The 21,166-nt window shown below is 44.3% G+C and overlaps 1 protein-coding gene, 1 long non-coding RNA gene and 4 pseudogenes across 2 annotated transcripts; all 6 read left to right on the forward strand.

The window, feature by feature from the left end:
• Positions 1-693: 693 nt before the first annotated feature.
• On the forward strand, positions 694-1,807 carry LOC119082443 (neurogenic locus notch homolog protein 4-like; the record flags this gene model as incomplete). The annotated part of the gene is given in 5 exon segments (XM_037191971.1): positions 694-998; positions 1,058-1,144; positions 1,147-1,266; positions 1,269-1,364; positions 1,428-1,807. Coding segments are annotated over 5 exon segments (949 nt in total), but the record flags the coding sequence as incomplete, so codon positions are not given.
• Positions 1,808-3,039, forward strand: LOC119082447 (annotated as a pseudogene).
• A 1-nt stretch (position 3,040) lies between these two features.
• Positions 3,041-3,426, forward strand: LOC119082448. Its single transcript, XR_005088638.1, has 2 exons — positions 3,041-3,281; positions 3,343-3,426. It is a non-coding gene; the product is annotated as an uncharacterized LOC119082448 (long non-coding RNA).
• Positions 3,427-4,005: 579 nt separating this feature from the next.
• LOC119082444 lies at positions 4,006-4,870 on the forward strand (annotated as a pseudogene).
• A 2-nt stretch (positions 4,871-4,872) lies between these two features.
• LOC119082445 lies at positions 4,873-16,851 on the forward strand (annotated as a pseudogene).
• An 861-nt stretch (positions 16,852-17,712) lies between these two features.
• On the forward strand, positions 17,713-18,861 carry LOC119082446 (annotated as a pseudogene).
• Positions 18,862-21,166: the final 2,305 nt, after the last annotated feature.

A 21,166-nucleotide genomic window follows, 5' to 3' on the forward strand; every position in this document is an offset into this window, starting at 1 on the left:
CTTAACTCTGACTGTCCATCGAACAAAGCTTGTACTCGAAACAAATGCCAGAATCCTTGTGGTGGAAGCTGTGGCCAAAATGCCGAATGTCAAGTAGTGAATCATGTTCCATCTTGTACATGTAGAGTCGGCTACACTGGTGACCATATATACACTTAACATTCAGAGAGACGTAAGAACTTCTTCCATACGTATACTAACACATTATTCATTTCCCCAATCACAAACCGAATTAATCCTCTTCTGCGTCTATACCCACACCACCATTTTGTTTGATTTTAGCAGCTGTTATCGAATACCGTGATCCCTGTTTGCCTTCACTTGTGGACCGAATAGCCAATGTCGCGTAAATAACGGTCAAGGTGTTTGCTCTTGTCTACCAAATTACGTTGGCAGTCCGCCTGGTTGTCGACCTGAATGTGTAGTTAGTTCAGAATGTTCGTTCGATAAGGCCTGCGTAAATCTGAAATGCGTTAATCCATGCACAGCTGGTACTTGTGGTGCAAATGCCCAGTGCCGAGTAATTAACCATAGTCCGATCTGTACTTGTAACAATGGTTTTACGGGCAATCCATTCACGATCTGCAACCGAGTTCCACGTAAGATTGCGATAGTCAAACAAAACGTTCAATGAGTAAACTCATCCACTGAAAAACATAATTTTGTAGCCCAACAGTAGAAATGAAGAAGAAGGAAAGAGAGATCCCTGCTATCCTTCCCTTGCGGCCCAAATTCGCAATGCCGAGATTTTAATGGCTCCCCATCGTGTTCCTGTCTTCCAACTTACATTGGTGGGCCGCCGAGTTGTAGGCCAGAATGTACAATTAGTTCCGAGTGTCGAAGCAATCAAGCCTGTATTAGAGAAAAATGTCAGGATCCTTGCCCCGGACTTTGTGGAATATCGGCTCAATGTACTGTAATCAATCATACACCAATCTGCACTTGTCTGGATGGTTATCAGGGTGATGCGTTTACCATTTGTCAACTCATTCCGCCTCGTAAGTGGTTTTTCACTGAACGTTGCATTCCATTCTTACGAAACAAAAACTTTACGTAGAACAAGTACCACTCCAAGAAGACCCTTGCAATCCTAATCCTTGTGGATCGAATGCAGTGTGCAACAATGGCGTTTGCTCTTGTATGCCGAATATCAAGGAGATCCAAATATTGGTTGTCGTCCCGAATGCGTTCTAAACTCTGACTGTCCGAGAGATAAGGCCTGTTTGCGAAGTAAATGCACAAATCCATGCTTGTCCGAACCTTGCGCACAAATGCCATTTGCGAAGTTGTATCTCACATTCCAATGTGTACTTGTCCGCCGGGATTGGAAGGAAATGCCTTTGTTCAGTGTCAACCTGTTAGAGGTATGCATATTTTGATCACTAAAAGTCCATTCGAAGCTTGTACACTTAAACGATGACTTTTAGCTCCAGTCATAGAAAATCCTTGCCAACCATCGCCTTGCGGACCGAACAGTCAATGCAGGCAAATCAATGGCCAAGCTGTGTGCTCTTGTGTACCAAACTACATAGGAAGCCCTCCAACATGTCGTCCGGAATGTACCATAAACTCTGACTGTCCATTTACCCAGGCATGTTCCAATCAAAAATGTCGTGACCCTTGTGCTGGTACCTGTGGAATCGGAGCAAAATGTATGGTTGTGAATCACAATCCCATTTGCAGCTGCCCGAATCGATATTCTGGAAATCCATTTGTCATGTGTCAGCCAATAAGTATGTCTGCCAAATCAAATTTTCTATTCGCTTAGAAAGCACCTACAAACTTCCATGTCTCATTTAAATAGTTGAGCGTCCATGGAAGAAGATACAACCGATCCTTGCCGACCTTCACCTTGTGGGCCCTATGCTGAATGTAGAGATATTGGAGGTTCACCGTCTTGCTCATGTTTGCCAAACTATATCGGCTCAGCACCATACTGTCGTCCCGAATGCATTTCGAGTTCCGAATGCGCTAGCAACCTCGCTTGTATAAACAATAAATGCAAAGATCCATGCCCGAATTCGTGCGCACAAAATGCCGAGTGTCGCGTTGTTAGTCACACTCCGATGTGTGTCTGCTTGGCTGGATACGTTGGAGATCCATTCACATCTGTGCACGGTGCAACAGTCACCGATATATGAACAGGCCACACCTTGCATTCCCAATCCGTGCGGCTCGAATGCTAATTGTAGAGAGCAAAATGGAGTCGGCTCCTTGTGAATGCTTGCCTGAGTACTACGGTGATCCGTACCAAGGATGTCGCCCAGAATGTGTTCGTAACTCTGACTGTCCATCGAACAAAGCTTGTACTCGAAACAAATGCCAGAATCCTTGTGGTGGAAGCTGTGGCCAAAATGCCGAATGTCAAGTAGTGAATCATGTTCCATCTTGTACATGTAGAGTCGGCTACACTGGTGACCCATATATACACTGTAACATTCAGAGAGACCGTAAGAACTTCTTCCATACGTATCTAACACATTATTCATTTCCCCAATCACAAACCGAATAATACTCTTCTGCGTCTATACCCACATCACCATTTTGTTTGATTTTTACAGCTGTTATCGAATACCGTGATCCCTGTTTGGCCTTCACCTTGTGGACCGAATAGCCAATGTCGCGTAAATAACGGTCAAGGTGTTTGCTCTTGTCTACCAAATTACGTTGGCAGTCCGCCTGGTTGTCGACCTGAATGTGTAGTTAGTTCAGAATGTTCGTTCGATAAGGCCTGCGTAAATCTGAAATGCGTGAATCCATGCACAGCTGGTACTTGTGGTGCAAATGCCCAGTGCCGAGTTATTAACCATAAGTCCGATCTGTACTTGTAACAATGGTTTTACTGGCAATCCATTCACGATCTGCAACCGAGTTCCACGTAAGCTTGCGATAGTCAAACAAAAACGTTCAATGAGTAAACTCATCCACTGAAAACAAAATTTTCTAGCCCCAACAGTAGAACATATAGAAGAAGAAAACAGAGATCCCTGCTATCCTTCCCCATGCGGTCCAAATTCACAATGTCGAAATTTTAATGGCTCCCCCATCGTGTTCCTGTCTTCCAACTTACATTGGTGGGCCGCCGAGTTGTAGGCCAGAATGTACAATTAGTTCCGAGTGTCGAAGCAATCAAGCCTGTATTAGAGAAAAATGTCAGGATCCTTGCCCTGGACTTTGTGGAATATCGGCTCAATGTACTGTAATCAATCATACACCAATCTGCACTTGTCTGGATGGTTATCAGGGTGATGCGTTTACCAGTTGTCAACTCATTCCGCCTCGTAAGTGGTTTTTCACTGAACGTTGCATTCCATTTCTTACGAAACAAAAAACTTTACGTAGAACAAGTACCACTCCAAGAAGACCCTTGCAATCCTAATCCTTGTGGATCGAATGCAGTGTGCAACAATGGCGTTTGCTCTTGTATGCCAGAATATCAAGGAGATCCAAATGTTGGTTGTCGTCCGAATGCGTTCTAAACTCTGACTGTCCGAGAGATAAGGCCTGTTTGCGAAGTAAAATGCACAAATCCATGCTTGTCCGAACCTTGCGCACAAAATGCCATTTGCGAAGTTGTATCTCACATTCCAATTGTGTACTTGTCCGCCGGGATTGGAAGGAAATGCCTTTGTTTCAGTGTCAACCTGTTAGAGGTATGCCTATTTTGATCACTAAAAGTCCATTCGAAGCTTGTACACTTAAACGATGACTTTTAGCTCCAGTCATAGAAAATCCTTGCCAACCATCGCCTTGCGGACCGAACAGTCAATGCAGGCAAATCAATGGCCAAGCTGTGTGCTCTTGGTGTACCAAACTACATAGGAAGCCTCCAACATGTCGTCCGGAATGTACCATAAACTCTGACTGTCCATTTAGCCAGGCATGTTCCAATCAAAATGTCGTGACCCTTGTGCTGGTACCTGTGGAATCGGAGCAAAATGTATGGTTGTGAATCACAATCCCATTTGCAGCTGCCCGAATCGATATTCTGGAAATCCATTTGTCATGTGTCAGCCAATAAGTATGTCTGCCAAATCAAATTTTCTATTCGCTTAGAAGCACCTACAAACTTCCATGTCTCATTTAAATAGTTGAGCGTCCAGTGAAGAAGATACAACCGATCCTTGCCGACCTTCGCCTTGTGGGCCCTATGCTGAATGTAGAGATATTGGAGGTTCACCGTCTTGCTCATGTTTGCCAAACTATATCGGCTCTGCCACATACTGTCGTCCCGAATGGCATTTCGAGTTCCGAATGCGCTAGCAACCTCGCTTGCATAAACAATAAATGCAAAGATCCATGCCCGAATTCGTGGCGCACAAAATGCCGAGTGTCGCGTTGTTAGTCACACTCCGATGTGTGTCTGCTTGGCTGGATACGTTGGAGATCCATTCACTCTGTGTACGGTGCAACAGTCACCAATATATGAACAGGCCACACCTTGCATTCCCAATCCGTGCGGTTCGAATGCTAATTGTAGAGAGCAAAATGGTGTCGGCTCTTGTGAATGTTTGCCTGAGTACTACGGTGATCCGTACCAAGGATGTCGCCCAGAATGTGTTCTTAACTCTGACTGTCCATCCGAACAAAGCTTGTACTCGAAACAAATGCCAGAATCCTTGTGGTGGAAGCTGTGGCCAAAATGCCGAATGTCAAGTAGTGAATCATGTTCCATCTTGTACATGTAGAGTCGGCTACACTGGTGACCCATATATACACTGTAACATTCAGAGAGACCGTAAGAACTTCTTCCATACGTATACTAACACATTATTCATTTCCCCAATCACAAACCGAATTAATCCTCTTCTGCGTCTATACCCACATCACCATTTTGTTTGATTTTACAGCTGTTATCGAATACCGTGATCCTGTTTGCCTTCACCTTGTGGACCGAATAGCCAATGTCGCGTAAATAACGGTCAAGGTGTTTGCTCTTGTCTACCAATTACGTTGGCAGTCCGCCTGGTTGTCGACCTGAATGTGTAGTTAGTTCAGAATGTTCGTTCGATAAGGCCTGCGTAAATCTGAAATGCGTGAATCCATGCACAGCTGGTACTTGTGGTGCAAATGCCAGTGCCGAGTAATTAACCATAGTCCTATCTGTACTTTGTAACAATGGTTTTACTGGCAATCCATTCACGATCTGCAACCGAGTTCCACGTAAGCTTGCGATAGTCAAACAAAACGTTCAATGAGTAAACTCATCCACTGAAAAAACATAATTTTCTAGCCCCAACAGTAGAACATATAGAAGAAGAAAACAGAGATCCCTGCTATCCTTCCCCATGCGGTCCAAATTCACAATGTCGAAATTTTAATGGCTCCCCATCGTGTTCCTGTCTTCCAACTTACATTGGTGGGCCGCCGAGTTGTAGGCCAGAATGTACAATTAGTTCCGAGTGTCGAAGCAATCAAGCCTGTATTAGAGAAAAATGTCAGGATCCTTGCCCTGGACTTTGTGGAATATCGGCTCAATGTACTGTAATCAATCATACACCAATCTGCACTTGTCTGGATGGTTATCAGGGTGATGCGTTTACCAGTTGTCAACTCATTCCGCCTCGTAAGTGGTTTTTCACTGAACGTTGCATTCCATTTTCTTACGAAACAAAAAAACTTTACGTAGAACAAGTACCACTCCAAGAAGACCCTTGCAATCCTAATCCTTGTGGATCGAATGCAGTGTGCAACAATGGCGTTTGCTCTTGTATGCCAGAATATCAAGGAGATCCAAATGTTGGTTGTCGTCCCGAATGCGTTCTAAACTCTGACTGTCCGAGAGATAAGGCCTGTTTGCGAAGTAAATGCACAAATCCATGCTTGTCCGAACCTTGCGCACAAAATGCCATTTGCGAAGTTGTATCTCACATTCCAATGTGTACTTGTCCGCCGGGATTGGAAGGAAATGCCTTTGTTCAGTGTCAACCTGTTAGAGGTATGCCTATTTTGATCACTAAAAGTCCATTCGAAGCTTGTACACTTAAACGATGACTTTTAGCTCCAGTCATAGAAAATCCTTGCCAACCATCGCCTTGCGGACCGAACAGTCAATGCAGGCAAATCAATGGCCAAGCTGTGTGCTCTTGTGTACCAAACTACATAGGAAGCCCTCCAACATGTCGTCCGGAATGTACCATAAACTCTGACTGTCCATTTAGCCAGGCATGTTCCAATCAAAAATGTCGTGACCCTTGTGCTGGTACCTGTGGAATCGGAGCAAAATGTATGGTTGTGAATCACAATCCCATTTGCAGCTGCCCGAATCGATATTCTGGAAATCCATTTGTCATGTGTCAGCCAATAAGTATGTCAGCCAAATCAAATTTTCTATTCGCTTAGGAAGCACCTACAAACTTCCATGTCTCATTTAAATAGTTGAGCGTCCAGTGGAAGAAGATACAACCGATCCTTGCCGACCTTCACCTTGTGGGCCCTATGCTGAATGTAGAGATATTGGAGGTTCACCGTCTTGCTCATGTTTGCCAAACTATATCGGCTCTGCACCATACTGTCGTCCCGAATGCATTTCGAGTTCCGAATGCGCTAGCAACCTCGCTTGCATAAACAATAAATGCAAAGATCCATGCCCGAATTCGTGCGCACAAAATGCCGAGTGTCGCGTTGTTAGTCACACTCCGATGTGTGTCTGCTTGGCTGGATACGTTGGAGATCCATTCACTCTGTGTACGGTGCAACAGTCACCGATATATGAACAGGCCACACCTTGCATTCCCAATCCGTGCGGTTCGAATGCTAATTGTAGAGAGCAAAATGGTGTCGGCTCTTGTGAATGTTTGCCTGAGTACTACGGTGATCCGTACCAAGGATGTCGCCCAGAATGTGTTCTTAACTCTGACTGTCCATCGAACAAAGCTTGTACTCGAAACAAATGCCAGAATCCTTGTGGTGGAAGCTGTGGCCAAAATGCCGAATGTCAAGTAGTGAATCATGTTCCATCTTGTACATGTAGAGTCGGCTACACTGGTGACCCATATATACACTGTAACATTCAGAGAGACCGTAAGAACTTCTTCCATACGTATACTAACACATTATTCATTTCCCCAATCACAAACCGAATTAATCCTCTTCTGCGTCTATACCCACACCACCATTTTGTTTGATTTTACAGCTGTTATCGAATACCGTGATCCCTGTTTGCCTTCACCTTGTGGACCGAATAGCCAATGTCGCGTAAATAACGGTCAAGGTGTTTGCTCTTGTCTACCAAATTACGTTGGCAGTCCGCCTGGTTGTCGACCTGAATGTGTAGTTAGTTCAGAATGTTCGTTCGATAAGGCCTGCGTAAATCTGAAATGCGTGAATCCATGCACAGCTGGTACTTGTGGTGCAAATGCCCAGTGCCGAGTAATTAACCATAGTCCTATCTGTACTTGTAACAATGGTTTTACTGGCAATCCATTCACGATCTGCAACCGAGTTCCACGTAAGCTTGCGATAGTCAAACAAAACGTTCAATGAGTAAACTCATCCACTGAAAAACATAATTTTCTAGCCCCAACAGTAGAACATATAGAAGAAGAAAACAGAGATCCCTGCTATCCTTCCCCATGCGGTCCAAATTCACAATGTCGAAATTTTAATGGCTCCCCATCGTGTTCCTGTCTTCCAACTTACATTGGTGGGCCGCCGAGTTGTAGGCCAGAATGTACAATTAGTTCCGAGTGTCGAAGCAATCAAGCCTGTATTAGAGAAAAATGTCAGGATCCTTGCCCTGGACTTTGTGGAATATCGGCTCAATGTACTGTAATCAATCATACACCAATCTGCACTTGTCTGGATGGTTATCAGGGTGATGCGTTTACCAGTTGTCAACTCATTCCGCCTCGTAAGTGGTTTTTCACTGAACGTTGCATTCCATTTCTTACGAAACAAAAAAACTTTACGTAGAACAAGTACCACTCCAAGAAGACCCTTGCAATCCTAATCCTTGTGGATCGAATGCAGTGTGCAACAATGGCGTTTGCTCTTGTATGCCAGAATATCAAGGAGATCCAAATGTTGGTTGTCGTCCCGAATGCGTTCTAAACTCTGACTGTCCGAGAGATAAGGCCTGTTTGCGAAGTAAATGCACAAATCCATGCTTGTCCGAACCTTGCGCACAAAATGCCATTTGCGAAGTTGTATCTCACATTCCAATGTGTACTTGTCCGCCGGGATTGGAAGGAAATGCCTTTGTTCAGTGTCAACCTGTTAGAGGTATGCCTATTTTGATCACTAAAAGTCCATTCGAAGCTTGTACACTTAAACGATGACTTTTAGCTCCAGTCATAGAAAATCCTTGCCAACCATCGCCTTGCGGACCGAACAGTCAATGCAGGCAAATCAATGGCCAAGCTGTGTGCTCTTGTGTACCAAACTACATAGGAAGCCCTCCAACATGTCGTCCGGAATGTACCATAAACTCTGACTGTCCATTTAGCCAGGCATGTTCCAATCAAAAATGTCGTGACCCTTGTGCTGGTACCTGTGGAATCGGAGCAAAATGTATGGTTGTGAATCACAATCCCATTTGCAGCTGCCCGAATCGATATTCTGGAAATCCATTTGTCATGTGTCAGCCAATAAGTATGTCAGCCAAATCAAATTTTCTATTCGCTTAGGAAGCACCTACAAACTTCCATGTCTCATTTAAATAGTTGAGCGTCCAGTGGAAGAAGATACAACCGATCCTTGCCGACCTTCACCTTGTGGGCCCTATGCTGAATGTAGAGATATTGGAGGTTCACCGTCTTGCTCATGTTTGCCAAACTATATCGGCTCTGCACCATACTGTCGTCCCGAATGCATTTCGAGTTCCGAATGCGCTAGCAACCTCGCTTGCATAAACAATAAATGCAAAGATCCATGCCCGAATTCGTGCGCACAAAATGCCGAGTGTCGCGTTGTTAGTCACACTCCGATGTGTGTCTGCTTGGCTGGATACGTTGGAGATCCATTCACTCTGTGTACGGTGCAACAGTCACCGATATATGAACAGGCCACACCTTGCATTCCCAATCCGTGCGGTTCGAATGCTAATTGTAGAGAGCAAAATGGTGTCGGCTCTTGTGAATGTTTGCCTGAGTACTACGGTGATCCGTACCAAGGATGTCGCCCAGAATGTGTTCTTAACTCTGACTGTCCATCGAACAAAGCTTGTACTCGAAACAAATGCCAGAATCCTTGTGGTGGAAGCTGTGGCCAAAATGCCGAATGTCAAGTAGTGAATCATGTTCCATCTTGTACATGTAGAGTCGGCTACACTGGTGACCCATATATACACTGTAACATTCAGAGAGACCGTAAGAACTTCTTCCATACGTATACTAACACATTATTCATTTCCCCAATCACAAACCGAATTAATCCTCTTCTGCGTCTATACCCACACCACCATTTTGTTTGATTTTACAGCTGTTATCGAATACCGTGATCCCTGTTTGCCTTCACCTTGTGGACCGAATAGCCAATGTCGCGTAAATAACGGTCAAGGTGTTTGCTCTTGTCTACCAAATTACGTTGGCAGTCCGCCTGGTTGTCGACCTGAATGTGTAGTTAGTTCAGAATGTTCGTTCGATAAGGCCTGCGTAAATCTGAAATGCGTGAATCCATGCACAGCTGGTACTTGTGGTGCAAATGCCCAGTGCCGAGTAATTAACCATAGTCCTATCTGTACTTGTAACAATGGTTTTACTGGCAATCCATTCACGATCTGCAACCGAGTTCCACGTAAGCTTGCGATAGTCAAACAAAACGTTCAATGAGTAAACTCATCCACTGAAAAACATAATTTTCTAGCCCCAACAGTAGAACATATAGAAGAAGAAAACAGAGATCCCTGCTATCCTTCCCCATGCGGTCCAAATTCACAATGTCGAAATTTTAATGGCTCCCCATCGTGTTCCTGTCTTCCAACTTACATTGGTGGGCCGCCGAGTTGTAGGCCAGAATGTACAATTAGTTCCGAGTGTCGAAGCAATCAAGCCTGTATTAGAGAAAAATGTCAGGATCCTTGCCCTGGACTTTGTGGAATATCGGCTCAATGTACTGTAATCAATCATACACCAATCTGCACTTGTCTGGATGGTTATCAGGGTGATGCGTTTACCAGTTGTCAACTCATTCCGCCTCGTAAGTGGTTTTTCACTGAACGTTGCATTCCATTTCTTACGAAACAAAAAAACTTTACGTAGAACAAGTACCACTCCAAGAAGACCCTTGCAATCCTAATCCTTGTGGATCGAATGCAGTGTGCAACAATGGCGTTTGCTCTTGTATGCCAGAATATCAAGGAGATCCAAATGTTGGTTGTCGTCCGAATGCGTTCTAAACTCTGACTGTCCGAGAGATAAGGCCTGTTTGCGAAGTAAATGCACAAATCCATGCTTGTCCGAACCTTGCGCACAAAATGCCATTTGCGAAGTTGTATCTCACATTCCAATGTGTACTTGTCCGCCGGGATTGGAAGGAAATGCCTTTGTTCAGTGTCAACCTGTTAGAGGTATGCCTATTTTGATCACTAAAAGTCCATTCGAAGCTTGTACACTTAAACGATGACTTTTAGCTCCAGTCATAGAAAATCCTTGCCAACCATCGCCTTGCGGACCGAACAGTCAATGCAGGCAAATTAATGGCCAAGCAGTGTGCTCTTGTGTACCAAACTACATAGGAAGCCCTCCAACATGTCGGCCGGAATGTACCATAAACTCTGACTGTCCATTTACCCAGGCATGTTCCAATCAAAAATGTCGTGACCCTTGTGCTGGTACCTGTGGAATCGGAGCAAAATGTATGGTTGTGAATCACAATCCCATTTGCAGCTGCCCGAATCGATATTCTGGAAATCCATTTGTCATGTGTCAGCCAATAAGTATGTCTGCCAAATCAAATTTTCTATTCGCTTAGAAAGCACCTACAAACTTCCATGTCTCATTTAAATAGTTGAGCGTCCAGTGGAAGAAGATACAACCGATCCTTGCCGACCTTCACCTTGTGGGCCCTATGCTGAATGTAGAGATATTGGAGGTTCACCGTCTTGCTCATGTTTGCCAAACTATATCGGCTCTGCACCATACTGTCGTCCCGAATGCATTTCGAGTTCCGAATGCGCTAGCAACCTCGCTTGCATAAGCAATAAATGCAAAGATCCATGCCCGAATTCGTGCGCACAAAATGCCGAGTGTCGCGTTGTTAGTCACACTCCGATGTGTGTCTGCTTGGCTGGATACGTTGGAGATCCATTCACTCTGTGTACGGTGCAACAGTCACCGATATATGAACAGGCCACACCTTGCATTCCAAACCCTTGCGGCTCGAATGCTAATTGTAGAGAGCAAAATGGAGTCGGCTCTTGTGAATGTTTGCCTGAGTACTACGGTGATCCGTACCAAGGATGTCGTCCAGAATGTGTTCTTAACTCTGACTGTCCATCGAACAAAGCTTGTACTCGAAACAAATGCCAGAATCCTTGTGGTGGAAGCTGTGGCCAAAATGCCGAATGTCAAGTAGTGAATCATGTTCCATCTTGTACATGTAGAGTCGGCTACACTGGTGACCCATATATACACTGTAACATTCAGAGAGACCGTAAGAACTTCTTCCATACGTATACTAACACATTATTCATTTCCCCAATCACAAACCGAATTAATCCTCTTCTGCGTCTATACCCACACCACCATTTTGTTTTATTTTACAGCTGTTATCGAATACCGTGATCCCTGTTTGCCTTCACCTTGTGGACCGAATAGCCAATGTCGCGTAAATAACGGTCAAGGTGTTTGCTCTTGTCTACCAAATTACGTTGGCAGTCCGCCTGGTTGTCGACCTGAATGTGTAGTTAGTTCAGAATGTTCGTTCGATAAGGCCTGCGTAAATCTGAAATGCGTGAATCCATGCACAGCTGGTACTTGTGGTGCAAATGCCCAGTGCCGAGTAATTAACCATAGTCCGATCTGTACTTGTAACAATGGTTTTACTGGCAATCCATTCACGATCTGCAACCGAGTTCCACGTAAGCTTGCGATAGTCAAACAAAACATTCAATGAGTAAACTCATCCACTGAAAAACAAAATTTTCTAGCCCCAACAGTAGAACATATAGAAGAAGAAAACAGAGATCCCTGCTATCCTTCCCCATGCGGTCCAAATTCACAATGTCGAAATTTTAATGGCTCCCCATCGTGTTCCTGTCTTCCAACTTACATTGGTGGGCCGCCGAGTTGTAGGCCAGAATGTACAATTAGTTCCGAGTGTCGAAGCAACCAAGCCTGTATTAGAGAAAAATGTCAGGATCCTTGCCCTGGACTTTGTGGAATATCGGCTCAGTGTACTGTAATCAATCATACACCAATCTGCACTTGTCTGGATGGTTATCAGGGTGATGCGTTTACCAGTTGTCAACTCATTCCGCCTCGTAAGTGGTTTTTCACTGAACGTTGCATTCCATTTCTTACGAAACAAAAAAACTTTACGTAGAACAAGTACCACTCCAAGAAGACCCTTGCAATCCTAATCCTTGTGGATCGAATGCAGTGTGCAACAATGGCGTTTGCTCTTGTATGCCAGAATATCAAGGAGATCCAAATGTTGGTTGTCGTCCCGAATGCGTTCTAAACTCTGACTGTCCGAGAGATAAGGCCTGTTTGCGAAGTAAATGCACAAATCCATGCTTGTCCGAACCTTGCGCACAAAATGCCATTTGCGAAGTTGTATCTCACATTCCAATGTGTACTTGTCCGCCGGGATTGGAAGGAAATGCCTTTGTTCAGTGTCAACCTGTTAGAGGTATGCCTATTTTGATCACTAAAAGTCCATTCGAAGCTTGTACACTTAAACGATGACTTTTAGCTCCAGTCATAGAAAATCCTTGCCAACCATCGCCTTGCGGACCGAACAGTCAATGCAGGCAAATCAATGGCCAAGCAGTGTGCTCTTGTGTACCAAACTACATAGGAAGCCCTCCAACATGTCGTCCGGAATGTACCATAAACTCTGACTGTCCATTTACCCAGGCATGTTCCAATCAAAAATGTCGTGACCCTTGTGCTGGTACCTGTGGAATCGGAGCAAAATGTATGGTTGTGAATCACAATCCCATTTGCAGCTGCCCGAATCGATATTCTGGAAATCCATTTGTCATGTGTCAGCCAATAAGTATGTCTGCCAAATCAAATTTTCTATTCGCTTAGAAAGCACCTACAAACTTCCATGTCTCATTTAAATAGTTGAGCGTCCAGTGGAAGAAGATACAACCGATCCTTGCCGACCTTCACCTTGTGGGCCCTATGCTGAATGTAGAGATATTGGAGGTTCACCGTCTTGCTCATGTTTGCCAAACTATATCGGCTCTGCACCATACTGTCGTCCCGAATGCATTTCGAGTTCCGAATGCGCTAGCAACCTCGCTTGTATAAACAATAAATGCAAAGATCCATGCCCGAATTCGTGCGCACAAAATGCCGAGTGTCGCGTTGTTAGTCACACTCCGATGTGTGTCTGCTTGGCTGGATACGTTGGAGATCCATTCACTCTGTGTACGGTGCAACAGTCACCGATATATGAACAGGCCACACCTTGCATTCCCAATCCGTGCGGTTCGAATGCTAATTGTAGAGAGCAAAATGGTGTCGGCTCTTGTGAATGTTTGCCTGAGTACTACGGTGATCCGTACCAAGGATGTCGCCCAGAATGTGTTCTTAACTCTGACTGTCCATCGAACAAAGCTTGTACTCGAAACAAATGCCAGAATCCTTGTGGTGGAAGCTGTGGCCAAAATGCCGAATGTCAAGTAGTGAATCATGTTCCATCTTGTACATGTAGAGTCGGCTACACTGGTGACCCATATATACACTGTAACATTCAGAGAGACCGTAAGAACTTCTTCCATACGTATACTAACACATTATTCATTTCCCCAATCACAAACCGAATTAATCCTCTTCTGCGTCTATACCCACATCACCATTTTGTTTAATTTTACAGCTGTTATCGAATACCGTGATCCCTGTTTGCCTTCACCTTGTGGACCGAATAGCCAATGTCGCGTAAATAACGGTCAAGGTGTTTGCTCTTGTCTACCAAATTACGTTGGCAGTCCGCCTGGTTGTCGACCTGAATGTGTAGTTAGTTCAGAATGTTCGTTCGATAAGGCCTGCGTAAATCTGAAATGCGTGAATCCATGCACGGCTGGTACTTGTGGTGCAAATGCCCAGTGCCGAGTAATTAACCATAGTCCTATCTGTACTTGTAACAATGGTTTTACTGGCAATCCATTCACGATCTGCAACCGAGTTCCACGTAAGCTTGCGATAGTCAAACAAAACGTTCAATGAGTAAACTCATCCACTGAAAAACATAATTTTCTAGCCCCAACAGTAGAACATATAGAAGAAGAAAACAGAGATCCCTGCTATCCTTCTCCATGCGGTCCAAATTCACAATGTCGAAATTTTAATGGCTCCCCATCGTGTTCCTGTCTTCCAACTTACATTGGTGGGCCGCCGAGTTGTAGGCCAGAATGTACAATTAGTTCCGAGTGTCGAAGCAATCAAGCCTGTATTAGAGAAAAATGTCAGGATCCTTGCCCTGGACTTTGTGGAATATCGGCTCAATGTACTGTAATCAATCATACACCAATCTGCACTTGTCTGGATGGTTATCAGGGTGATGCGTTTACCAGTTGTCAAGTCATTCCGCCTCGTAAGTGGTTTTTCACTGAACGTTGCATTCCATTTCTTACGAAACAAAAAACTTTACGTAGAACAAGTACCACTCCAAGAAGACCCTTGCAATCCTAATCCTTGTGGATCGAATGCAGTGTGCAACAATGGCGTTTGCTCTTGTATACCAGAATATCAAGGAGATCCAAATGTTGGTTGTCGTCCCGAATGCGTTCTAAACTCTGACTGTCCGAGAGATAAGGCCTGTTTGCGAAGTAAATGCACAAATCCATGCTTGTCCGAACCTTGCGCACAAAATGCCATTTGCGAAGTTGTATCTCACATTCCAATGTGTACTTGTCCGCCGGGATTGGAAGGGAATGCCTTTGTTCAGTGTCAACCTGTTAGAGGTATGCATATTTTGATCACTAAAAGTCCATTCGAAGCTTGTACACTTAAACGATGACTTTTAGCTCCAGTCATAGAAAATCCTTGCCAACCATCGCCTTGCGGACCGAACAGTCAATGCAGGCAAATTAATGGCCAAGCAGTGTGCTCTTGTGTACCAAACTACATAGGAAGCCCTCCAACATGTCGGCCGGAATGTACCATAAACTCTGACTGTCCATTTACCCAGGCATGTTCCAATCAAAAATGTCGTGACCCTTGTGCTGGTACCTGTGGAATCGGAGCAAAATGTATGGTTGTGAATCACAATCCCATTTGCAGCTGCCCGAATCGATATTCTGGAAATCCATTTGTCATGTGTCAGCCAATAAGTATGTCTGCCAAATCAAATTTTCTATTCGCTTAGAAAGCACCTACAAACTTCCATGTCTCATTTAAATAGTTGAGCGTCCAGTGGAAGAAGATACAACCGATCCTTGCCGACCTTCACCTTGTGGGCCCTATGCTGAATGTAGAGATATTGGAGGTTCACCGTCTTGCTCATGTTTGCCAAACTATATCGGCTCTGCACCATACTGTCGTCCCGAATGCATTTCGAGTTCCGAATGCGCTAGCAACCTCGCTTGTATAAACAATAAATGCAAAGATCCATGCCCGAATTCGTGCGCACAAAATGCCGAGTGTCGCGTTGTTAGTCACACTCCGATGTGTGTCTGCTTGGCTGGATACGTTGGAGATCCATTCACTCTGTGCACGGTGCAACAGTCACCGATATATGAACAGGCCACACCTTGCATTCCAAACCCTTGCGGCTCGAATGCTAATTGTAGAGAGCAAAATGGAGTCGGCTCTTGTGAATGTTTGCCTGAGTACTACGGTGATCCGTACCAAGGATGTCGTCCAGAATGTGTTCTTAACTCTGACTGTCCATCGAACAAGCTTGTACTCGAAACAAATGCCAGAATCCTTGTGGTGGAAGCTGTGGCCAAAATGCCGAATGTCAAGTAGTGAATCATGTTCCATCTTGTACATGTAGAGTCGGCTACACTGGTGACCCATATATACACTGTAACATTCAGAGAGACCGTAAGAACTTCTTCCATACGTATACTAACACATTATTCATTTCCCCAATCACAAACCGAATTAATCCTCTTCTGCGTCTATACCCACATCACCATTTTGTTTGATTTTACAGCTGTTATCGAATACCGTGATCCCTGTTTGCCTTCACCTTGTGGACCGAATAGCCAATGTCGCGTAAATAACGGTCCAAGGTGTTTGCTCTTGTCTACCAAATTACGTTGGCAGTCCGCCTGGTTGTCGACCTGAATGTGTAGTTAGTTCAGAATGTTCGTTCGATAAGGCCTGCGTAAATCTGAAATGCGTTAATCCATGCACAGCTGGTACTTGTGGTGCAAATGCCAGTGCCGAGTAATTAACCATAGTCCGATCTGTACTTGTGACAATGGTTTTACTGGCAATCCATTCACGATCTGCAACCGAGTTCCACGTAAGCTTACGATAGTCAAACAAAACGTTCAATGAGTAAACTCATCCACTGAAAACATAATTTTCTAGCCCCAACAGTAGAAAATGAAGAAGAAGGAAAGAGAGATCCCTGCTATCCTTCCCCTTTGCGGCCCAAATTCGCAATGCCGGAGATTTTAATGGCTCCCATCGTGTTCCTGTCTTCCCACTTACATTGGTGGGCCGCGAGTTGTAGGCCAGAATGTACAATTAGTTCCGAGTGTCGAAGCAATCAAGCCTGTATTAGAGAAAAATGTCAGGATCCTTGCCCTGGACTTTGTGGAATATCGGCTCAATGTACTGTAATCAATCATACACCAATCTGCACTTGTCTGGATGGTTATCAGGGTGATGCGTTTACCAGTTGTCAACTCATTCCGCCTCGTAAGTGGTTTTTCACTGAACGTTGCATTCCATTTCTTACGAAACAAAAAAACTTTACGTAGAACAAGTACCACTCCAAGAAGACCCTTGCAATCCCTAATCCTTGTGGATCGAATGCAGTGTGCAACAATGGCGTTTGCTCTTGTATGCCAGAATATCAAGGAGATCCAAATGTTGGTTGTCGTCCCGAATGCGTTCTAAACTCTGACTGTCCGAGAGATAAGGCCTGTTTGCGAAGTAAATGCACAAATCCATGCTTGTCCGAACCTTGCGCACAAAATGCCATTTGCGAAGTTGTATCTCACATTCCAATGTGTACTTGTCCGCCGGGATTGGAAGGAAATGCCTTTGTTCAGTGTCAACCTGTTAGAGGTATGCATATTTTGATCACTAAAAGTCCATTCGAAGCTTGTACACTTAAACGATGACTTTTAGCTCCAGTCATAGAAAATCCTTGCCAACCATCGCCTTGCGGACCGAACAGTCAATGCAGGCAAATCAATGGCCAAGCAGTGTGCTCTTGTGTACCAAACTACATAGGAAGCCTCCAACATGTCGTCCGGAATGTACCATAAACTCTGACTGTCCATTTACCCAGGCATGTTCCAATCAAAAATGTCGTGACCCTTGTGCTGGTACCTGTGGAATCGGAGCAAAATGTATGGTTGTGAATCACAATCCCATTTGCAGCTGCCCGAATCGATATTCTGGAAATCCATTTGTCATGTGTCAGCCAATAAGTATGTCTGCCAAATCAAATTTTCTATTCGCTTAGAAAGCACCTACAAACTTCCATGTCTCATTTAAATAGTTGAGCGTCCAAAGAAGATACAACCGATCCTTGCCGACCTTCACCTTGTGGGCCCTATGCTGAATGTAGAGATATTGGAGGTTCACCGTCTTGCTCATGTTTGCCAAACTATATCGGCTCAGCACCATACTGTCGTCCCGAATGCATTTCGAGTTCGAATGCGCTAGCAACCTCGCTTGTATAAACAATAAATGCAAAGATCCATGCCCGAATTCGTGCGCACAAAATGCCGAGTGTCGCGTTGTTAGTCACACTCCGATGTGTGTCTGCTTGGCTGGATACGTTGGAGATCCATTCACTCTGTGTACGGTGCAACAGTCACCGATATATGAACAGGCCACACCTTGCGTTCCCAATCCGTGCGTTCGAATGCTGATTGTAGAGAGCAAAATGGTGTCGGCTCTTGTGAATGTTTGCCTGAGTACTACGGTGATCCGTACCAAGGATGTCGCCCAGAATGTGTTCTTAACTCTGACTGTCCATCGAACAAAGCTTGTACTCGAAACAAATGCCAGAATCCTTGTGGTGGAAGCTGTGGCCAAAATGCCGAATGTCAAGTAGTGAATCATGTTCCATCTTGTACATGTAGAGTCGGCTACACTGGTGACCCATATATACACTGTAACATTCAGAGAGACCGTAAGAACTTCTTCCATACGTATACTAACACATTATTCATTTCCCCAATCACAAACCGAATTAATCCTCTTCTGCGTCTATACCCACACCCATTTTGTTTATTTTACAGCTGTTATCGAATACCGTGATCCCTGTTTGCCTTCACCTTGTGGACCGAATAGCCAATGTCGCGTAAATAACGGTCAAGGTGTTTGCTCGTGTCTACCAAATTACGTTGGCAGTCCGCCTGGTTGTCGACCTGAATGTGTAGTTAGTTCAGAATGTTCGTTCGATAAGGCCTGCGTAAATCTGAAATGCGTGAATCCATGCACAGCTGGTACTTGTGGTGCAAATGCCCAGTGCCGAGTAATTAACCATAGTCCTATCTGTACTTGTAACAATGGTTTTACTGGCAATCCATTCACGATCTGCAACGAGTTCCACGTAAGAATTGTTGTGAATTATTTCTTGACTGTACAAGCATTGATGTATTTGGTTTACGTAGCTCCAGTAATGAATTATCAGTAATCCGTAAACCCTTGTGTTCCTTACCTTGTGGATTAAATGCAATTTGCCAGGCTTTTAATGATGTGGCCATGCTTGCTCATGGTGTACGCCGGACTACTTCGGCTCACTCTCCGAATTGTAGACCTAAATGTACAATTAATTCCACGAGTGTCCGCGTAACAAAGCTTGTTCGAGAAAAGGTGTAGACCATGCCCTGGATGTTGTGGTCATCGGGCATCTCGTACTGTTACCAATCACAATACCTATTTGCAGGCTGCTTTATGTGGTTTTATCTGGAGACCCGTTCACACATTGTGAACCCACACACGTAAATTTATAAAATGTCTGAGCACAGTCAATGAAATAATGGCTACAATCTTATTAGTATCCGATAGCCTGTTCAACTCGGAGGATCGCTTGCAATCCCTTCACTTGTGGAGCTAATGCTCATGGTAATAGATGGGATTTGTAGCATGCCTTCCTTATATCACTGGTGATGCATATGCTGGATGTCGACCGAATGTGTTTAAATTCAGAATGTGCGCCATAATGCAGGCTTGTGATTATCAGAATGTATTGATCGTTCACCTTGAGAGCGTGTGGACAAATGCAATCTGTCATGTATACTCGCACGCGTGCAAATATGCAGTTGTCCGCGAATCTATAGACTGGAAATGCAATGGTAGCCGTGCACGGCCAATGGTCGATTGTTACTTTATTAATGATAATCGTTTTGGAAAATGTTCTATTGATTATTCCTATGCATTACTACAATTTATGAACCAAATCAGTAATCATCACTTGCGGCCCGAATAGTCAATGTCGTGAAATTACGGACAGGCAGTTTGTTCTTGTGGTTCAAAGTTACATTGGAGAGCCCACACCGTCATGATAGGCCCAGAATGTGTCATAAGCGCTGAATGTCGCTTGAGTGAAGCGTGTATAAATCAGAAATGTGCTGATCCATGTCCTGCGTTCTTGCGGACAAAGTGGTGAGTCCCTAAGGGCTAAATATTTTTTCTGCTTCTTTTGTATGAAGCGTAGCATGTAAATTAAAAAAAAAAATCTAAGCGAGTAAGACGACTACTGAAGAATTGGTTGACATGGCTAGCCAGCGATGAATACAATCTTAAGTCACAAGTCGTCTTATTCCTCTGTTTAGCTAAATGCTCGGGTTCGAGAATCATAGTCCGATTTGATCGTGGTCCGAACAGATATACTGACACTGCCATTCGTTTATTGTCGTCCAAGTATCGAAGAACCAGTACAGAAAAGATCCAGGCATCCTTGTCAACCGGTCCCCAACTGTGGTCCAATATGCTGGAATGTAACCTATTGGAGATTCACCGTCTTGCTACATGCTTGCCATGGCTTATGTTGGGCACAGCACCCTACCTGCCGTCCCCGAATGATATCGAATGGGACTGTGCTAAAGTTAACTTGCTTGCATAAACAGATAAATGCAAGGATCATGTCCAGGATCTTGCAGTCAATAACGCTGAAGTGTCGTGTAGTTAATGCATTTGCCGATGTGTTACCTGTATTCCTGATATGGTGGGCGACGCCATTACGATTATTACCATTCAGCAATCAACCCAATTTATGAACAACACAACACCGCCTGTATTCCGAAATCCGTGTGGTGGCGAACGCAAACCTGTAAAGAACAAAATGGAAGCAGGATCATGTCAAATGTTTACCTGAATACTACGGTAATCGCTAACGACGGAATGTCGACCGAATGCGTCTTAGCTAGATTGAACCGTCTCAACAAGAGCTTGCAACAGCGACGCAAATGTAAAATCCGTGTCTGGAAGCTGCGGTGAAAATGCTTGAATGTCATTGTATGACATCATGTTCCATCTTGTACGTGTAGATCTGGATATCGAAATCCGTATTAGTTATTGCAGCGTTTCCGCGAAATAACGACGTAAGAGTTTTCGTCCCTATTCTAACTGAATCAAAGACTCACCGTTTTGTGTTGTTTAATTTACAGCTGTAATATCGAAACATTGAAGAATCGCTTGCACAATATCCTCAATCAGACATCGTTGGTCAATTCAGTCAATGTAGAGAAAGATAAATAGGCAAGCCGTATGTTCTTGTCTTTCCCTCCTTACAGGATCTCCTCCAGAGTGTCGTTCAGAAGCGTTGTTAGCTCAGAGTGTGCCTAGAGTGTGCTTCAAACGTAAGCATGTGTCCAACCAAAAGTGTGTTTGATCCTTGTCCAGATCCTGCTCAA

The sequence above is a fragment of the Bradysia coprophila genome, unplaced genomic scaffold, assembly GCF_014529535.1.
Source record: "Bradysia coprophila strain Holo2 unplaced genomic scaffold, BU_Bcop_v1 contig_421, whole genome shotgun sequence".
Lineage (NCBI taxonomy): Eukaryota > Metazoa > Arthropoda > Insecta > Diptera > Sciaridae > Bradysia > Bradysia coprophila.